General features: G+C 47.6%; 1 protein-coding gene across 1 annotated transcript in view; it reads left to right on the top strand.

Annotated features, from left to right (window-relative positions):
• Positions 1-2,688: 2,688 nt before the first annotated feature.
• The window catches only part of TLCD2 (TLC domain containing 2), a 92,458-nt gene continuing 81,195 nt past the window's right edge, over positions 2,689-13,951 (top strand). The window contains exon 1 of the mRNA XM_085649064.1: positions 2,689-3,467. Coding sequence (XP_085505190.1) covers positions 3,292-3,467 — 176 coding nt within the window. The 5' untranslated portion in view covers positions 2,689-3,291. The remainder of the gene's footprint in view (positions 3,468-13,951) is intronic.

The following is a 13,951-nucleotide window of genomic DNA, read 5'->3' as shown; positions in this document are numbered from 1 at the left end:
CATAAACTTAAAGCACACAGCTCAAGGTTGGAGCAATAGAGGGATGATGCTGGTTGCATAAACTTAAAGCACACAGCTCAAGGCTAGAGCAATAGAGGGATGATGCTGTTTGAATAAACTTAAAGCACACAGCTCAAGGCTGGAGCAATAGAGGGGTGATGCTGGTTGCATAAACTTAAAGCACACAGCTCAAGGCTGGAGCAATAGAGGGGTGATGCTGGTTGCATAAACTTAAAGCACACAGCTCAAGGCTGGAGCAATAGAGGGGTGATGCTGGTTGCATAAACTTAAAGCACACAGCTCAAGGCTGGAGCAATAGAGGGGTGATTCTGGTTGCATAAACTTAAAGCACACAGCTCAAGCCTAGAGCAATAGAGGGATGATGCTGGTTGCATAAACTTAAAGCACACAGCTCAAGGCTGGAGCAATAGAGGGTGATGCTGGTTGCATAAACTTAAAGCACACAGCTCAAGGCTGGAGCAATAGAGGGATGATGCTGTTTGCATAAACTTAAAGCACACAGCTCAAGGCTGGAGCAATAGAGGGATGATGCTGTTTGAATAAACTTAAAGCACACAGCTCAAGGCTGGAGCAATAGAGGGATGATGCTGTTTGAATAAACTTAAAGCACACAGCTCAAGGCTGGAGCAATAGAGGGATGATGCTGTTTGAATAAACTTAAAGCACACAGCTCAAGGCTGGAGCAATAGAGGGATGATGCTGTTTGAATAAACTTAAAGCACACAGCTCAAGGCTAGAGCAATAGAGGGATGATGCTGTTTGAATGAACTTAAAGCACACAGCTCAAGGCTGGAGCAATAGAGGGGTGATGCTGGTTGCATAAACTTAAAGCAAACAGCTCAAGGCTGGAGCAATAGAGGGGTGATGCTGTTTGAATGAACTTAAAGCACACAGCTCAAGGCTGGAGCAATAGAGGGATGATGCTGTTTGAATAAACCTAAAGCACACAGCTCAAGGCTGGAGCAATAGAGGGGTGATGCTGGTTGCATAAACTTAAAGCACACAGCTCAAGGCTGGAGCAATAGAGGGGTGATGCTGGTTGCATAAACTTAAAGCACACAGCTCAAGGCTGGAGCAATAGAGGGGTGATTCTGGTTGCATAAAATTAAAGCACACAGCTCAAGGTTGGAGCAATAGAGGGATGATGCTGTTTGCATAAACTTAAAGCACACAGCTCAAGGCTGGAGCAATAGAGGGGTGATGCTGTTTGCATAAACTTAAAGCACACAGCTCAAGGTTGGAGCAATAGAGGGATGATGCTGTTTGAATAAACTTAAAGCACACAGCTCAAGGCTAGAGCAATAGAGGGATGATGCTGGTTGCATAAACTTAAAGCACACAGCTCAAGGCTGGAGCAATAGAGGGATGATGCTGTTTGAATAAACTTAAAGCACACAGCTCAAGGCTGGAGCAATAGAGGGATGATGCTGTTTGAATAAACTTAAAGCACACAGCTCAAGGCTGGAGCAATAGAGGGGTGATGCTGGTTGCATAAACTTAAAGCACACAGCTCAAGGCTGGAGCAATAGAGGGGTGATGCTGTTTGAATAAACTTAAAGCACACAGCTCAAGGCTGGAGCAATAGAGGGGTGATGCTGGTTGCATAAACTTAAAGCACACAGCTCAAGGCTGGAGCAATAGAGGGGTGATGCTGTTTGAATAAACTTAAAGCACACAGCTCAAGGCTGGGGCAATAGAGGGGTGATGCTGTTTGAATAAACTTAAAGCACACAGCTCAAGGCTGGAGCATAGAGGGATGATGCTGGTTGCATAAACTTAATGCACACAGCTCCATGTGCCGCTCAGAAGCATGGCGCCTTGGGCCTGCGCACAGCTCACCCATGCCAAAAGTCAGTCCTGCCTTTGCTTTAAATGGGCAGGTAATTGTCCAGTACGAAGTGCCTACACCTCTTTAATTAGAAAGAGCAAGAACCTGCACTTCTCAGCAGTACGTTTAATGAGAGAGTATCGGCACTTCTATGGGGCAAACCATTATTCTAAATAGGACCCACATTTCTATATTTCAATTTGAAGCAATGCCCTATTCTACAGAGCCCATACATGCCAATAGACCCGGTTCAGGCAGGGGACTCCCAATTTTTAAAGCAAAAAAATGCTTTATTTAGGCTGTCTCCCGACTGAAATTGACTCTGCTTCATTAGAAGTCAATGGGAGAAAAACATACTCCAAATTATTGTTTTAAAAATGTTTCACTTTCCTCTTCTAAAATGTTGCCATGTATGCATAACATGCACTGCGGGCCACTGGGTTTTCTCTGTATCAGACTAGGAGCGAGGCAGTCGCCCCCGTTGCTTTAATGTTTTGGTTTACATTTCCTCTACATGCCTTGCTGCTACTGCCTAATTCCGTTCTCTTAATGCATGTCCCCGTGCTATTTTCTGTTCATTATTATTCCTGGCTACGTCCCAGTCCTCGTACCGTTCCTACTGAATACAAGGTTTGGAATCGATCAGAGCTCAGGTTTATAGCTGAGCCCGCCAATGTCCCGGCGGATGCTGGGACTAGTAGTTTAACCCGCAAAAGATTCGGGATTTGTAGTCTCCCATAAATACTCCGTGGCCCACTCGCGCCTCCGGGGGTGTGACCGGTCGCCATGGAGACGATTAGGCGTGGCTAAGGTTAGCCAATGGATGCACGCTGGAGGCCACTTGTTTGCTGGTTACGAGAAAATGTTATACAAGGTTCGAAAAGGGCGAGAGTAGCAGAGGAGGGATACCTTAAGGAGCCGATCCCCAGTAAGAGACACGAGAAGAGAGAGCCCGAGGGAGAGAAGAAAAGCGAAGGAAGACGGAGCAAAGGGCCGTAGACACTCCGCCTCGTCCATCGGCCAATCTCCCCCTTTCCTCTTTAGTTTCACTTCTTATTTAGATACCCCCTTTCCTTTGCCCTTTCCCCACCTTATCTCTTCTTTATTTTGACCCCTCGCCACATTTTCAATCTTTTCTCTCCTTAACTGGCTTGAGATCGCCCTCCCCTTCTATACCCTTTCTCGCCATCTCGCCCCTCCTCAACTGCAATTATTTCCGCCCTCTTCTCAGGCTTTTATCCTCTGTCTCTTTCCTCTTTTCCACCCCTCTTCCTTTCCCCCCCATTCACCCCTCCTTTATCTCGCTTTTTTTTGTCTTACCATACAGCCCATCCCATTGTTTTTATTTCTTTCCCTTTTCATTGTATCCTTACCGTTTGTTCTCTCATATTTGTATCCCTATCTGTCCTTCCATTTCGGATTCTTTGTTTCCGCGCTCTTCCATGGATTCCGGTGTTCTGCTGGTCGCAGTGTCGTTTGCATCTTTCCATCTTCTCAACCGGAGTATGGATCGGTTCTTTCCTACCCCGCAGTCCGCGCTGCGAAACCCGTGGAAATGGAGAAACATCTGGACCTCCTTCGTGCACAGCCTGCTTACCGGCTTCTGGGCTCTGCTAGGGTAAGTGTGGTTTGTGTGTCCCTGGGTGACGACAGTGGCATGGACCACATGTGCGGGGATGCGGGTAGATCACTTCAGAGGTGGTATGGACGGTCAGAGCTGTCGGGTGTGTGTGGCTTGGAGAATGCGAACCAAAACGCAACTGTGCTGAGTCCGGCTCACGAGGGAACAATGGTCAGAAGTAGTGTGGGTCAAAGGTCATTGGTAAACTGGGGCCACTGCTGCAGCAAGACTGAATGGAACCGCGGAAGTTACGCTTCCCGGTCTGTAACGCACCCCCCAGTTCCTGTGACCAGCTCTTTTTAACACACACACTTCACCGCACGTCACACGCACCGTTCACGACTTTAGATTCATCCGTGTCCTGTTTGGTGGGACTGTGGACAACAGCAAAACTAATTGGAAATTGTAAGAGAGACGCACACATCCAGACACCAAGAGGAGGTTTCTCTGACGTGTACTCCCGCCTGGGAGGCCACATGGCTTCGTCTCATCACGGACACTCCTACCACTCGTACGTAGCCTTTCATGTGACAGGCTAGGGGTTCTCGGTATGGAAATGTGGGTTTGCGTGAGTTGAACTAGTCAGACGAACTTATTTGATAGTAGTTCTCTATACCTGAGAACCGACTACGTGTGGGGGGTGGGGGAGACAACTTAAGAACTCCTATTTGGTGCAGCCAGTCAGAGGAGTTGGGCCTCGCCTTCACCGTCTAGCTGACCCCAACCTTCTCTCTGTGGAGGAACGTGGCACTACCAGCGAGGAACCTTGTTAAACCAGAACGTCCACCTGGTCTTCATTCGCCACCTGAAGTGCGTGCATGGAAGCATCGCACAGCTGTATTTAGCACCAAAACAACCATACACACCCCGAGCGGGTATTTCAGTACAGGCACACCTACGCTCTGAGATGAGGCTTCAGAAGGCAAACGCTGAGGAGAGATGCACATATGTGCGGCTTCTGTCACTTAGTTCCACATCCCTTATCCAACGTGTTTACTACTTGTTTTTTTTTTAAGTTTTATATAACGTGAACCAGACCCGAGACATCGGGTATCAGAGCGCTTTTCATAGCACTAGTTTCGTTACAGAAGGACACATTGGTTTTTGTGAGGCACGGGAGATTAAGGGATTTCCCAGGATGTTTAGCGTCGTTGCCGAGACTCGAACCCGGTTCCCCAGCTGGTCTACCGCTCTAGCCGCAAGGCTACATCCTCTCCCAAACTACCACCCTCACAGCTTGAGAAAGGCTAGTGTGGGGTAAAATGCAGAGAACGACTCGCTGGAGGAGATTACTCTTGTTGATGGTTAGTATTAACATTTTTAAGACACTAGCTTTGTTGCCCCCGGGAACCCCTATCCTGTTGTGTACCCCCCTCCTTTCTCTGCGATGGCAACATATTCTTGCGTTGGCAGTTTTTGGAGCGTTCACCTTAATACAGTTGCCGCCAACACCTAATTTTGCATATTCTGCTACAAAGTTGTGTGGTAGTAGGAAAGGAAAAAGTTGAGCGAATTTTCGCTGTCGTAAGGATTAGACAGACACTCTAGAACTCTTTATAGCACTGGGTGACGTAAAACACCGCGCCTGTGACCCCTCACCGCTTCCCCATCCAGTGATGTGCCCTGGCTGTTACCTCACTGTACTAATGTAGGCGTTTGTGTGGTGGCAGTGCATTCGCACTTCTGTCCCGTGAGTTAAACTAGGCCATGGGTGGTGGGTGGGTGGGGGGGGGGGGGGATTTAACCAGGTTCTGGCTATCTGCACGCCACCTGCAATGGCAGGTGTAAATCACAGAGGGCCGACTCGGGCTCTCATCCTTCCGAGGCGAAGTACGAGTATCAGTCGATCGCGTAAAATCACGTGGTGTTTACACCAATAGTGAGACATGGAAGTGTGGGTAAAATTGAGGTCTGCCATTTAATAGAGGGTCTCTTGAGAGCTATGAATGAAGCGCGTGCAGACTACAGGTGCACGTGGCTGAGCCTGTGATGTGAACTCGCCCTTTCCCCCGCCCTCACCCTCCCCCCTCCCTTCCCGGCAGGCAGTTCTGCTTCTGGTGGGAGCCCGGCAAGAGGGCAGAGTACCCATTATCAGCAGAAACCGAAAACATTCTTTACGTTCCACGGCCAGGCGACAGAGGCATAAAGAGAGTGTGGATACAGCTAGAAGTGCCCTGGTGCAGCCAGAATACGCTCTCCCTCTAGAGTTTTAAGCCGCGGCGAACCAAGAAGTCTGCTTGTCTAAATCACGACTGTCTAGAAATATATTTAGGTAATAATAGTACATTAATAAAGTACATACACTTAACAAAGCAACATTGGAAAATGTAAAATGCTCTGCAAATGTGAAGCGAGTTGAAACTGGAGGCTAAGCCTTGGTAGCTTTAACTCGATTCGTGGTAGGGGCACAAGTACAGCAAATAAAAGTATGGACAATTAGTGGCCTCAATGGAAATACCAGCTTCCTCTGGCAGAAAGAGGATGCATTGGGAGCAAGAAAAAGACAGTGATACGTTGGAGTCTAGCGTATTGCTTTGTCTTTGAGAAGTAAACCCTAATTCTAAAAATCTCCAACCTACCAATAAAAGTTCGATTTTTGTTTGGGAATTAAAGGCGGTTTATTTGTATATTGGTCTGATGCATACTTGTTTCTGCAGCTTTATGTAATTTTGTTTTCGACTTTTTTGAGGTTTGCATTGTGCAAATTGTTTAGGCATGGTGCCCCGGCTTCGCATAGGGATTCAGAGGGGGTCTAAATCAATCAAAATGTTAAAAGCCGCTGGTCTAAATAACCATTTACTGAACACCTACTAGCTCAGCACCCTTAAAGCCCGCTCTTGCATAGAGACGATAGGATAAGTATACATTGAAACCGTAGAACTCCTGTTGCTATGCATTATGTACGGCACCCAGCATCTGCTCGTACCCACAATGCCCTGTGTTTCCTTCGCTGTGGCTTCCTTTTTAATGTTAAACTATGTTTTCCAACCTCAAATACTCCAGCGCCCCTGTGACGGCCACGGCAGCGCTACATAATAATAAATAAAATGTAAACAGACAAAAGATGGATTAGCCAAGATAAGAGCCAGGAGGGCTCATTTTTCGAGTGCTTCATAAAGTGTAGACCTATGTTTTTACTCGGGCTCCCAGAAGTAAATCTAATGTTACTAAAGGCTGGAAATGGGGACAGGACCTGTAATGCTATAAAGTGATGTATACTTAAGCTATCTGGATGGTGATGATAGACCACACCCTACCAGGATCTTCAAACGTACCTGGAGGCATGGGGGAGGGGCGTGGTTCAGACCAAGAGTCTGACATGTATGTAATCTACACCCAAGCCTATTCCACATAAATATTAAAACATAGCAACACTGCTTAAGATATCCTAGGCTCCAGGTCTGGTGCGGAATGCCTCCCACATGTGAACTCATCCTCACACCACAGAAAGCCGTGTGCACAGCATAGACAAGAGTGCTGCAGGACAATGGCCTGGTAAGCAAATCAAAACCCTGTTTTGGGGGTGAAAAGCAAGGAAAGCAAAACTGTACTCGTCCAGAAGCTTTAAAATCACTATAAAAAGGCTGCAAGAAAAAACCCTTCTCTGCTCTTGTGATGACAGATTTCCTTGGGCTCTAGGGCAGTCTCCGGTTACTGGGTTCTAGATGCATAAGTGGGAGTTGTTCACCACTGGTGTCCTGCGGCCACAGTACTATTGGACCCCAAACTGGATAACCAAGTACTCCCTGCCAGCACGTCGCGCTCTCAGCGTAACGAGAAGAGCAGTCCAAGGAGGCAAGGCGGGTTAGACATTCAGAATACAGTTTACACCATAACACCAGCCAATGAGATCACTCTCCAGTCAGTGCTTTAATTTCTAAAGAAAAATACTTTAATACACACGAGAAAAATATTCTACACATGAAATTGAGATGCACAGTGAAGACAAAAATAGTCCACAAGCCTCAGGGCCAGTGTTCTGATCCCAAACAATATTATAGCTCCTAAATGCTAAGCACTGTGCAACATGGTGCTTCAAAGCTAGAGCGAGGGTACAAATTCTTGTATTGCAGTAATTTGGCTACAGCGGTTCATATGAAGTCAATGTTCCTGGTCCACTCACTGCCCCACTAGTCAAATTAATAGAAGTGCCCACCCTGCCTTGGCGAGGACACCACTCTGATGGTGTCCGGGGTCTGGTTCGGAGTAGCAGCTGTTGCTAAAGTCCCACTAACCCAGTATCCACTAGCTGTAGGGGGACACAGACATAGGTGTTGGCCTGTGCTACGGAGCCTGCTAATCCCAGTCTAACGTGTATAATAGCAGGGCTCTGAGACCGTGCTGCTTGCTTCTAGTGCAGGATGAGCAAGGACTGAGCCATAGACAATGCAAGTCCTAGGGCAGGGGCGGAGGATACGTTCTTCAGCAGGGCAGTCTTTCCCAGCTAGCGATGGTAACTGGAAGCACCCTCAGGTTCCCACAGTAGAGGGGCGGGTTCCGGAGCGAAGCAGTCTCACCTGCACTGACTGTAAGGAGCTTCCTCTGTCTCACTTGTTAATGTGCAGCAAGTTGCCTTATCGTGAGCAGCTGCCTTGACTTTCCTTAAGTTTCAAACGCCAGTAGTTGCAGGTAGCTCGTTCTTCGCTGGGATATTGCTGGGTGAGCTCCTTCCGGGCAGTCCATCGCAGATCCGTAGTCTGGCGGGGGGGGGGGGGAGCAATCAGGCTTCGGGGTTCAACTCTTGGTTCTCTGCACACTGAGGACCCTGCTATGTGACTGAGCAGAAAGCAAGAACAGTGTTGAACAATCCACTGGCCAATGAATCTAGTCTTTTATCATTTCCTGATGGGCGCGATGATCCAAATAGGGAGGATGGTACTTTTCAATACGGGGTAGCCCTTCAGTCCTTGTGCATGTTTGCTGCATATTCACTGCATGATCCGTGCACGAGGAGCGCCTCTTGTACTCCTCCCTTGGTACCTGTCTGTGCTATCCCCAGGGAGGGATGTTAATTAGCTCCATTCCTGGAAGCCCTGACCATCTCCCAGTAGAGGGCTGAACACCAATGGTGCATTCCGCGTCCCAATGCTACTCTACAGACATGATCTAGCCTAACATTACACACGGAGTACACAGAATGGGAAGAGACTCCACAGAACCCCAGCACCTCTGATTCTGTAAACCAGTACTAAGTGTGCATAGGAAGGACCTAACTTGCGGATTCCGAGTAGGCCTAAAAGGTTCCTTCTAGTGCGCAATATCCTTACATTCGCCCAATGCCCCAAACTACATGGCCAACATTTCACCAGAATCCAAGAGCATTGTTTCCCAGCAACCCCTGCCAGATCACTAATTGGAGGAACGCATCCAGGAAGTGACTCTCAGGAACTTAAAATGGGTTCGAGAAAGTCATAGTGCATCATACTTGGAGACACCTCTGGGGCAAGACGGTAAACAAGAATGCAGCAGGCCTTGTGCACAAGACCCAAAGTATGCAGAATATCTAATATTATGTTCTGAAACGCAAACCGCATTCAGGTGCAGACCACAGAGTGTGAATGGAGACTGACTGGCATAGACCATTACTAAAGCACAGGGTCCAACCAGTGTGCGTCTTTTTCCCCAGCCCAGAAGCAGTCCATGGTTAACGGAATTATCTGTGGTGGCTACTTTCTTTGACCACTGGCGAGTTAGGGCTCCGTCTACTGTTGCACTCAAAAATAAAGCTACTACTTTGGGTGTTTGACTGTACACTGTAGCAGAGTTAAACAGATAAGGCTTGCTGTATGCAGGACATACGGGTAGATAGAAACTTATTTACAGCATGACACTTTTACTAGTATGCAAGACACTCAATAATTGGTAGTAACAATAGGGCAGTTACAATAAGGATGAATGCAGAAACTCCGAGCTCCTTCCGATTCAGAGGTGTGACCCTAACCACTGTTGTAGGGTTTAACATGGTGAAACACCCCATTCGGATGGGGCCCTATTACCATTGTGGATCTGGGGGCAAGGGTCTTCTGTCCTCGGATCTTTAGAGAGTTCTCAAGTTGGTTACACATTTTATTCCTCCTAACCAGTCATTACGACCGAACTGCAGCGGTTGTATGGTGCATTTGTCCTAGATTGTTTCTTGCAATCACCTGTGTGCAGTGTTGAGCAACTAAGCGAGTCTGAGCCGGTGAGGATGCGCTTCCATGAAAATAGGCCAAAGACCAGTAAGGCTAAAAAGTCGACCACCCGCACTTGAATAGTGTGTGCACACAGGCCCTAAGTGTTCGTTTATGTCTCTAGAGCCTAGTCGGACACTGTGTTGGTGCTTGGGTGACAAGCCTGCATGAGATCTGATGGGTGCTGGGGTTAAGGAGGGATCTATTTGCTGTGCATGGTTTTCTGATTAGAACAGTTTGGAATCTTAACTGGTTTCCCGGTCAATGAAGGGGGACTGGGAGCTGTCATAGACCCCGCATCCAAAATCCATTGTTATTTATGTATTTTTTAGGTCTCAAAGTGGGCTATTTCTCAGGGTCATTGCCTTTCAAGGGGTCCCCTGATAAAGTGATTTGGACAGCCAGAAGGCCCACTGCAATAACTATGTATAAATATACCCTCATCTGTCTCTAACTCCATTCTTCCAGTACTGCACACATCTCGTCATACTTTTCTCTTTAGCTCTATTTTCTGTCTTCCCATCCCCTCCTGTTTCTTTTATTAAGCAGAGCCAGGGGTCACTGTGTAGCCAGGAAAGTGTCCTTATAGAAAAGGAGAGGCGGTATATTGTAAGGGAACGTGGTTAATGTTAAAATCACCAGATATCATCCCGTGGGATGGCGACTTTCCTACGAGGTGACTGGCTTTGATTTTCAGTGTTGCAGTTAGAATGCCTGTTTTGAAGAAGCATTACATTTTGATCACAAATATCCAAAAATTAAAGCTACAATGTCAAGAGCTAAATGCATTGTCTTATTTTAATATTAATGCTTTTCAACTAAACCTCCACCAAGCCACTCTAAGCATGATTTTCCTTCAGTGGGAGCAACAGGCTGGTTAGACGCCAACTTCTTCATAAAATACTTTTGCAAGACAAACCGCCCTAGATCCAAGCACATAATGAAACAACTTTGTCAGTGCATGTTTAGAGTTTCTACTAGTACTGTTTGGCTGGCAGATTTCAGGCAGCTTGAGCTTTTGATTGTTTTTCCTAGCCTTTCCTGAAAGTTGTCCCTATAATTCAGTATTGATAAGACCTCATGAAGTTGAAAATGGCAATAAATTCAAAGTGCCAAACGACAAGGCCCCAAAATAAGATTTGCCCAGGGACCCAAAAATATTGAATATGGCTTTGCTTGGAAACATTCTATATGGAAGTTATCACATCCAGCACTGGACCAAGAAAATCTGGAAGGGAACCACCAATTTGGGTGCTCATGCCGTGTCCTACCTGGACACCATTCACCTTGACACAACTTCCGAGAAGGCATGGAAGCCGTCGCCAAATGGATGAAAAACAGCTGCCTACAACTAAACACCAACAAAACTGAAGTACTCCTCATGGGCCCAAACCCAGATGCCTGGAATGACACCTGGTGACCCCCTGCCCTCTGAAGCCCGCCTACCCCCATGGACCACACACGCAACCTGGGATTCATCCTGGACTCAGAGCTCAAAATGGACTGCCAGATCAACTCCGTCTCGTCCTCCTAGTTCCACACCCTCCGCCTCCTACGTAAGACCTTCAAATGGATCCCCTCGAACACAGAAAGACAGTCACTCACCCTGGTCACCAGCAGGCTCGACTACGGCAATGCACTCTATGCCGGAATAAACAAAAACCTCACCGCAAGCTACAGAACATCCAAAACGCCGCCGCAAGACTGGTCCTCAACCTGCCAAGACACTGCCACATCTCCCAGCACCTGCGAACACTCCACTGGCTCCCCATCGAAGCTAGAGTCACCTTCAAGATGCTAACCCACGCTCACAATGCCCTCCACGACACCGGACCAGCATACCTGAACAGCCAACTCAAATTCCACACACCCCAAAGGACTCGATCAGCCCAGCTCTCCTACGCAGTGGTACCCCGCACCAGAAAGACCAGATCGGGAGGCCGCTCATTCTCCTTCCTCGTGGCCAGAGTCTGGAACGACCTTCAGCTCCACCTCAGACAGATAACATCGCTCCCCATCTTCGCAAGAAACTTCAAAACCTGGCTCTTCGACAGACCCCCCTCCTTGATGGACTGGAACCTGCGAACCCCTCCCCCCACGCACACACACACCCCCCTAGCGCCTTGAGACCCTTACGGGTGAGTAGTCGCACTTAACAAACACCTGATTTGATTTGACATGATTGCCTCATCCTACCCATGAGAAGCACATCACACACAACTACACCACGCTCTGTGGCAGCAATGTAAAGACCCCATGAGACTGCACAGAATTTACAGTGCATAGGTGAACGATCTCGCTCCCCTTCAGCGGTCCAGATAAGAAGGCATGTACCCTTTGTCGTCAATCACCATACAATCCGTTGTGAGATTGTAGCGACCACACTCCACTTTGGTTGGGGTAAACTTTGGGTACTGGCAGCCCTTGGCCAGCAGAGCATGTGCTCTATTGTTGATCTTCCATAAATTGAAGAGAATCCCTAGTAGATTCATGCAGTCGTGTCCATTGACAGGAAAGCACACAGGTGGAAGAATGCCACACTTCTCGTTACCATATGAGATCTTTGAGTCCTACAGCCATAATCTGCAAACGGTGTGACCTGGTGGAAGTGGACACTGAGGCATGTTCTGTTACAATGTTTTGCAAGCAAGGATTTTCTAAACCCTTTTTTCCCCCAGTATTTTGTAAGAAAGCCTTTTCGAAGACAATAGAAGCATAATCGGGAAAATAATAAAAACCACAGTGGGGCAGCAAAGTGTTGAAAATCTTTAAAAAAAGACCTTTACAACACAAAGAGCAACTGCCTCGATTACTCTCAATTGCTGTTAGTTCGTCTGGGCGCATTCTAGTCCATTGTTTTTAGTTTGTTTGTCCATTGCAGACCGAGACTAACCTCATGCAAAGCTGACTTGGCTCTGCCTCACAAAGGACAGTATAGTCCAGGTCTAACCTGTAGGAGACACAAGCAACCCCCCCCCCCCCCCCCCGACCGGCTTCAGCCTTGCTCCGCCATCTCCTAGAGGTGCAGCCTGATGGCTTAAACCTCAAAGTGACGTCTGGACCCAGTTCGGGTTATGCACGTCACACTTAGACTGCATATACAATGATGGGTGGAATGCTTGCTGTAATGTCGGCCACTAGTAATTTACTCTGAGACGCTTTCCTCTTTCATTTTTAGCTTGTCAGGGCCATTGTGGAGGAGGGCTACCATATGCATCCCTCTTGGGTCACAAGGGACAGTCCAGGCTGAGCTGGCCACCCAAGGCCCGAGCAGTGAAAGGGAGCACAGTACAAAAAAATAGCCTCTCACAGGGAGCCGCCTTGAAAGCGAATGTAAACATTTGTAAGGTGCATTTTTGTTTGTGTCTCATGCTCATTTTTTGGCAAGACTTGTTTGACTTGTCGAGCCAAGAAAGTGTTTTAGCACTGGACTGGCCACAGGTTCTTCGTGCTGCTGCCCCGCCCACTGGGCACGTGCCGCTTCTGATGATGCTCCAGGAAAGAACATGAGCTGTGTAGCAGTGCACGGAACATGTTTTTATGAATGAATGGACCAGTCTAGTGCCTGTTTCACATATCGGGGATTCAGAGCACTGTACAGAGCACTTTGAGGGGAAAAAAGCCAATCACTTATTGACTAGTACTTCGGAAGATGTTACTAATCTGTATATTTGCTATTGGAATCCGAGCATGAATGTTCAGGGGGAAAAAAGTACAGTAAAACAAAGATGTTCATCAAACAAGGTAAAAAAAAAAACGCACCAAAAGCAGCTATGTAGGTAAAAAATGTTCAATTATTTTTTTAATCGAAGCCTGTCTTGCACAAAGCTTTTATTGGGTGTGAACGGTAAGGTCCAGAGTCTGGGCGCTGCCTTCTAATGTGGCCTTGTGCGCGGACCCTTTATTCGGGTGCTGGGACTGAGGACGAGTCTCGCTTGCTTGGAATTTTGCGCAGTGATGATGTAACCTGTCGTGTTATGGGGTGCCCATGTGTTTAGGATCGGTGAGGATGTACGCCTCGCCCCAGTGTTTAGGGTGGGGCTCTTTCTCTCTACAGGCCTTGTCTGTTTCGTTGGTGAATGGTTGTGTTTTGAGCCTCCGAAGCTCTGTTGGGAGTGGTTCCGAGATCTGAGAGGAAAACAATGGGGTGGTTCCTCTCTCGTTCCTCGCTGTCTCTGCCTGGAATTCCCTCCATCTGCCCCTTCGGGAGTTGAAGGAAGAACAGACCTTCAAACGCCTCCTTAAGACCCGGCTATTTGAAAGCGCTTTTGAGTAATTATGTGTCAATGTAGATCATCAGCGAGCCAG

This window comes from Triturus cristatus, chromosome 3_2, assembly GCF_964204655.1.
Source record: "Triturus cristatus chromosome 3_2, aTriCri1.1, whole genome shotgun sequence".
Classification (NCBI taxonomy): Eukaryota; Metazoa; Chordata; class Amphibia; order Caudata; family Salamandridae; genus Triturus; species Triturus cristatus.
The sequence above is the reverse complement of the archived record's forward strand: the minus strand, read 5'-3'. Positions and strand labels throughout refer to the sequence as shown.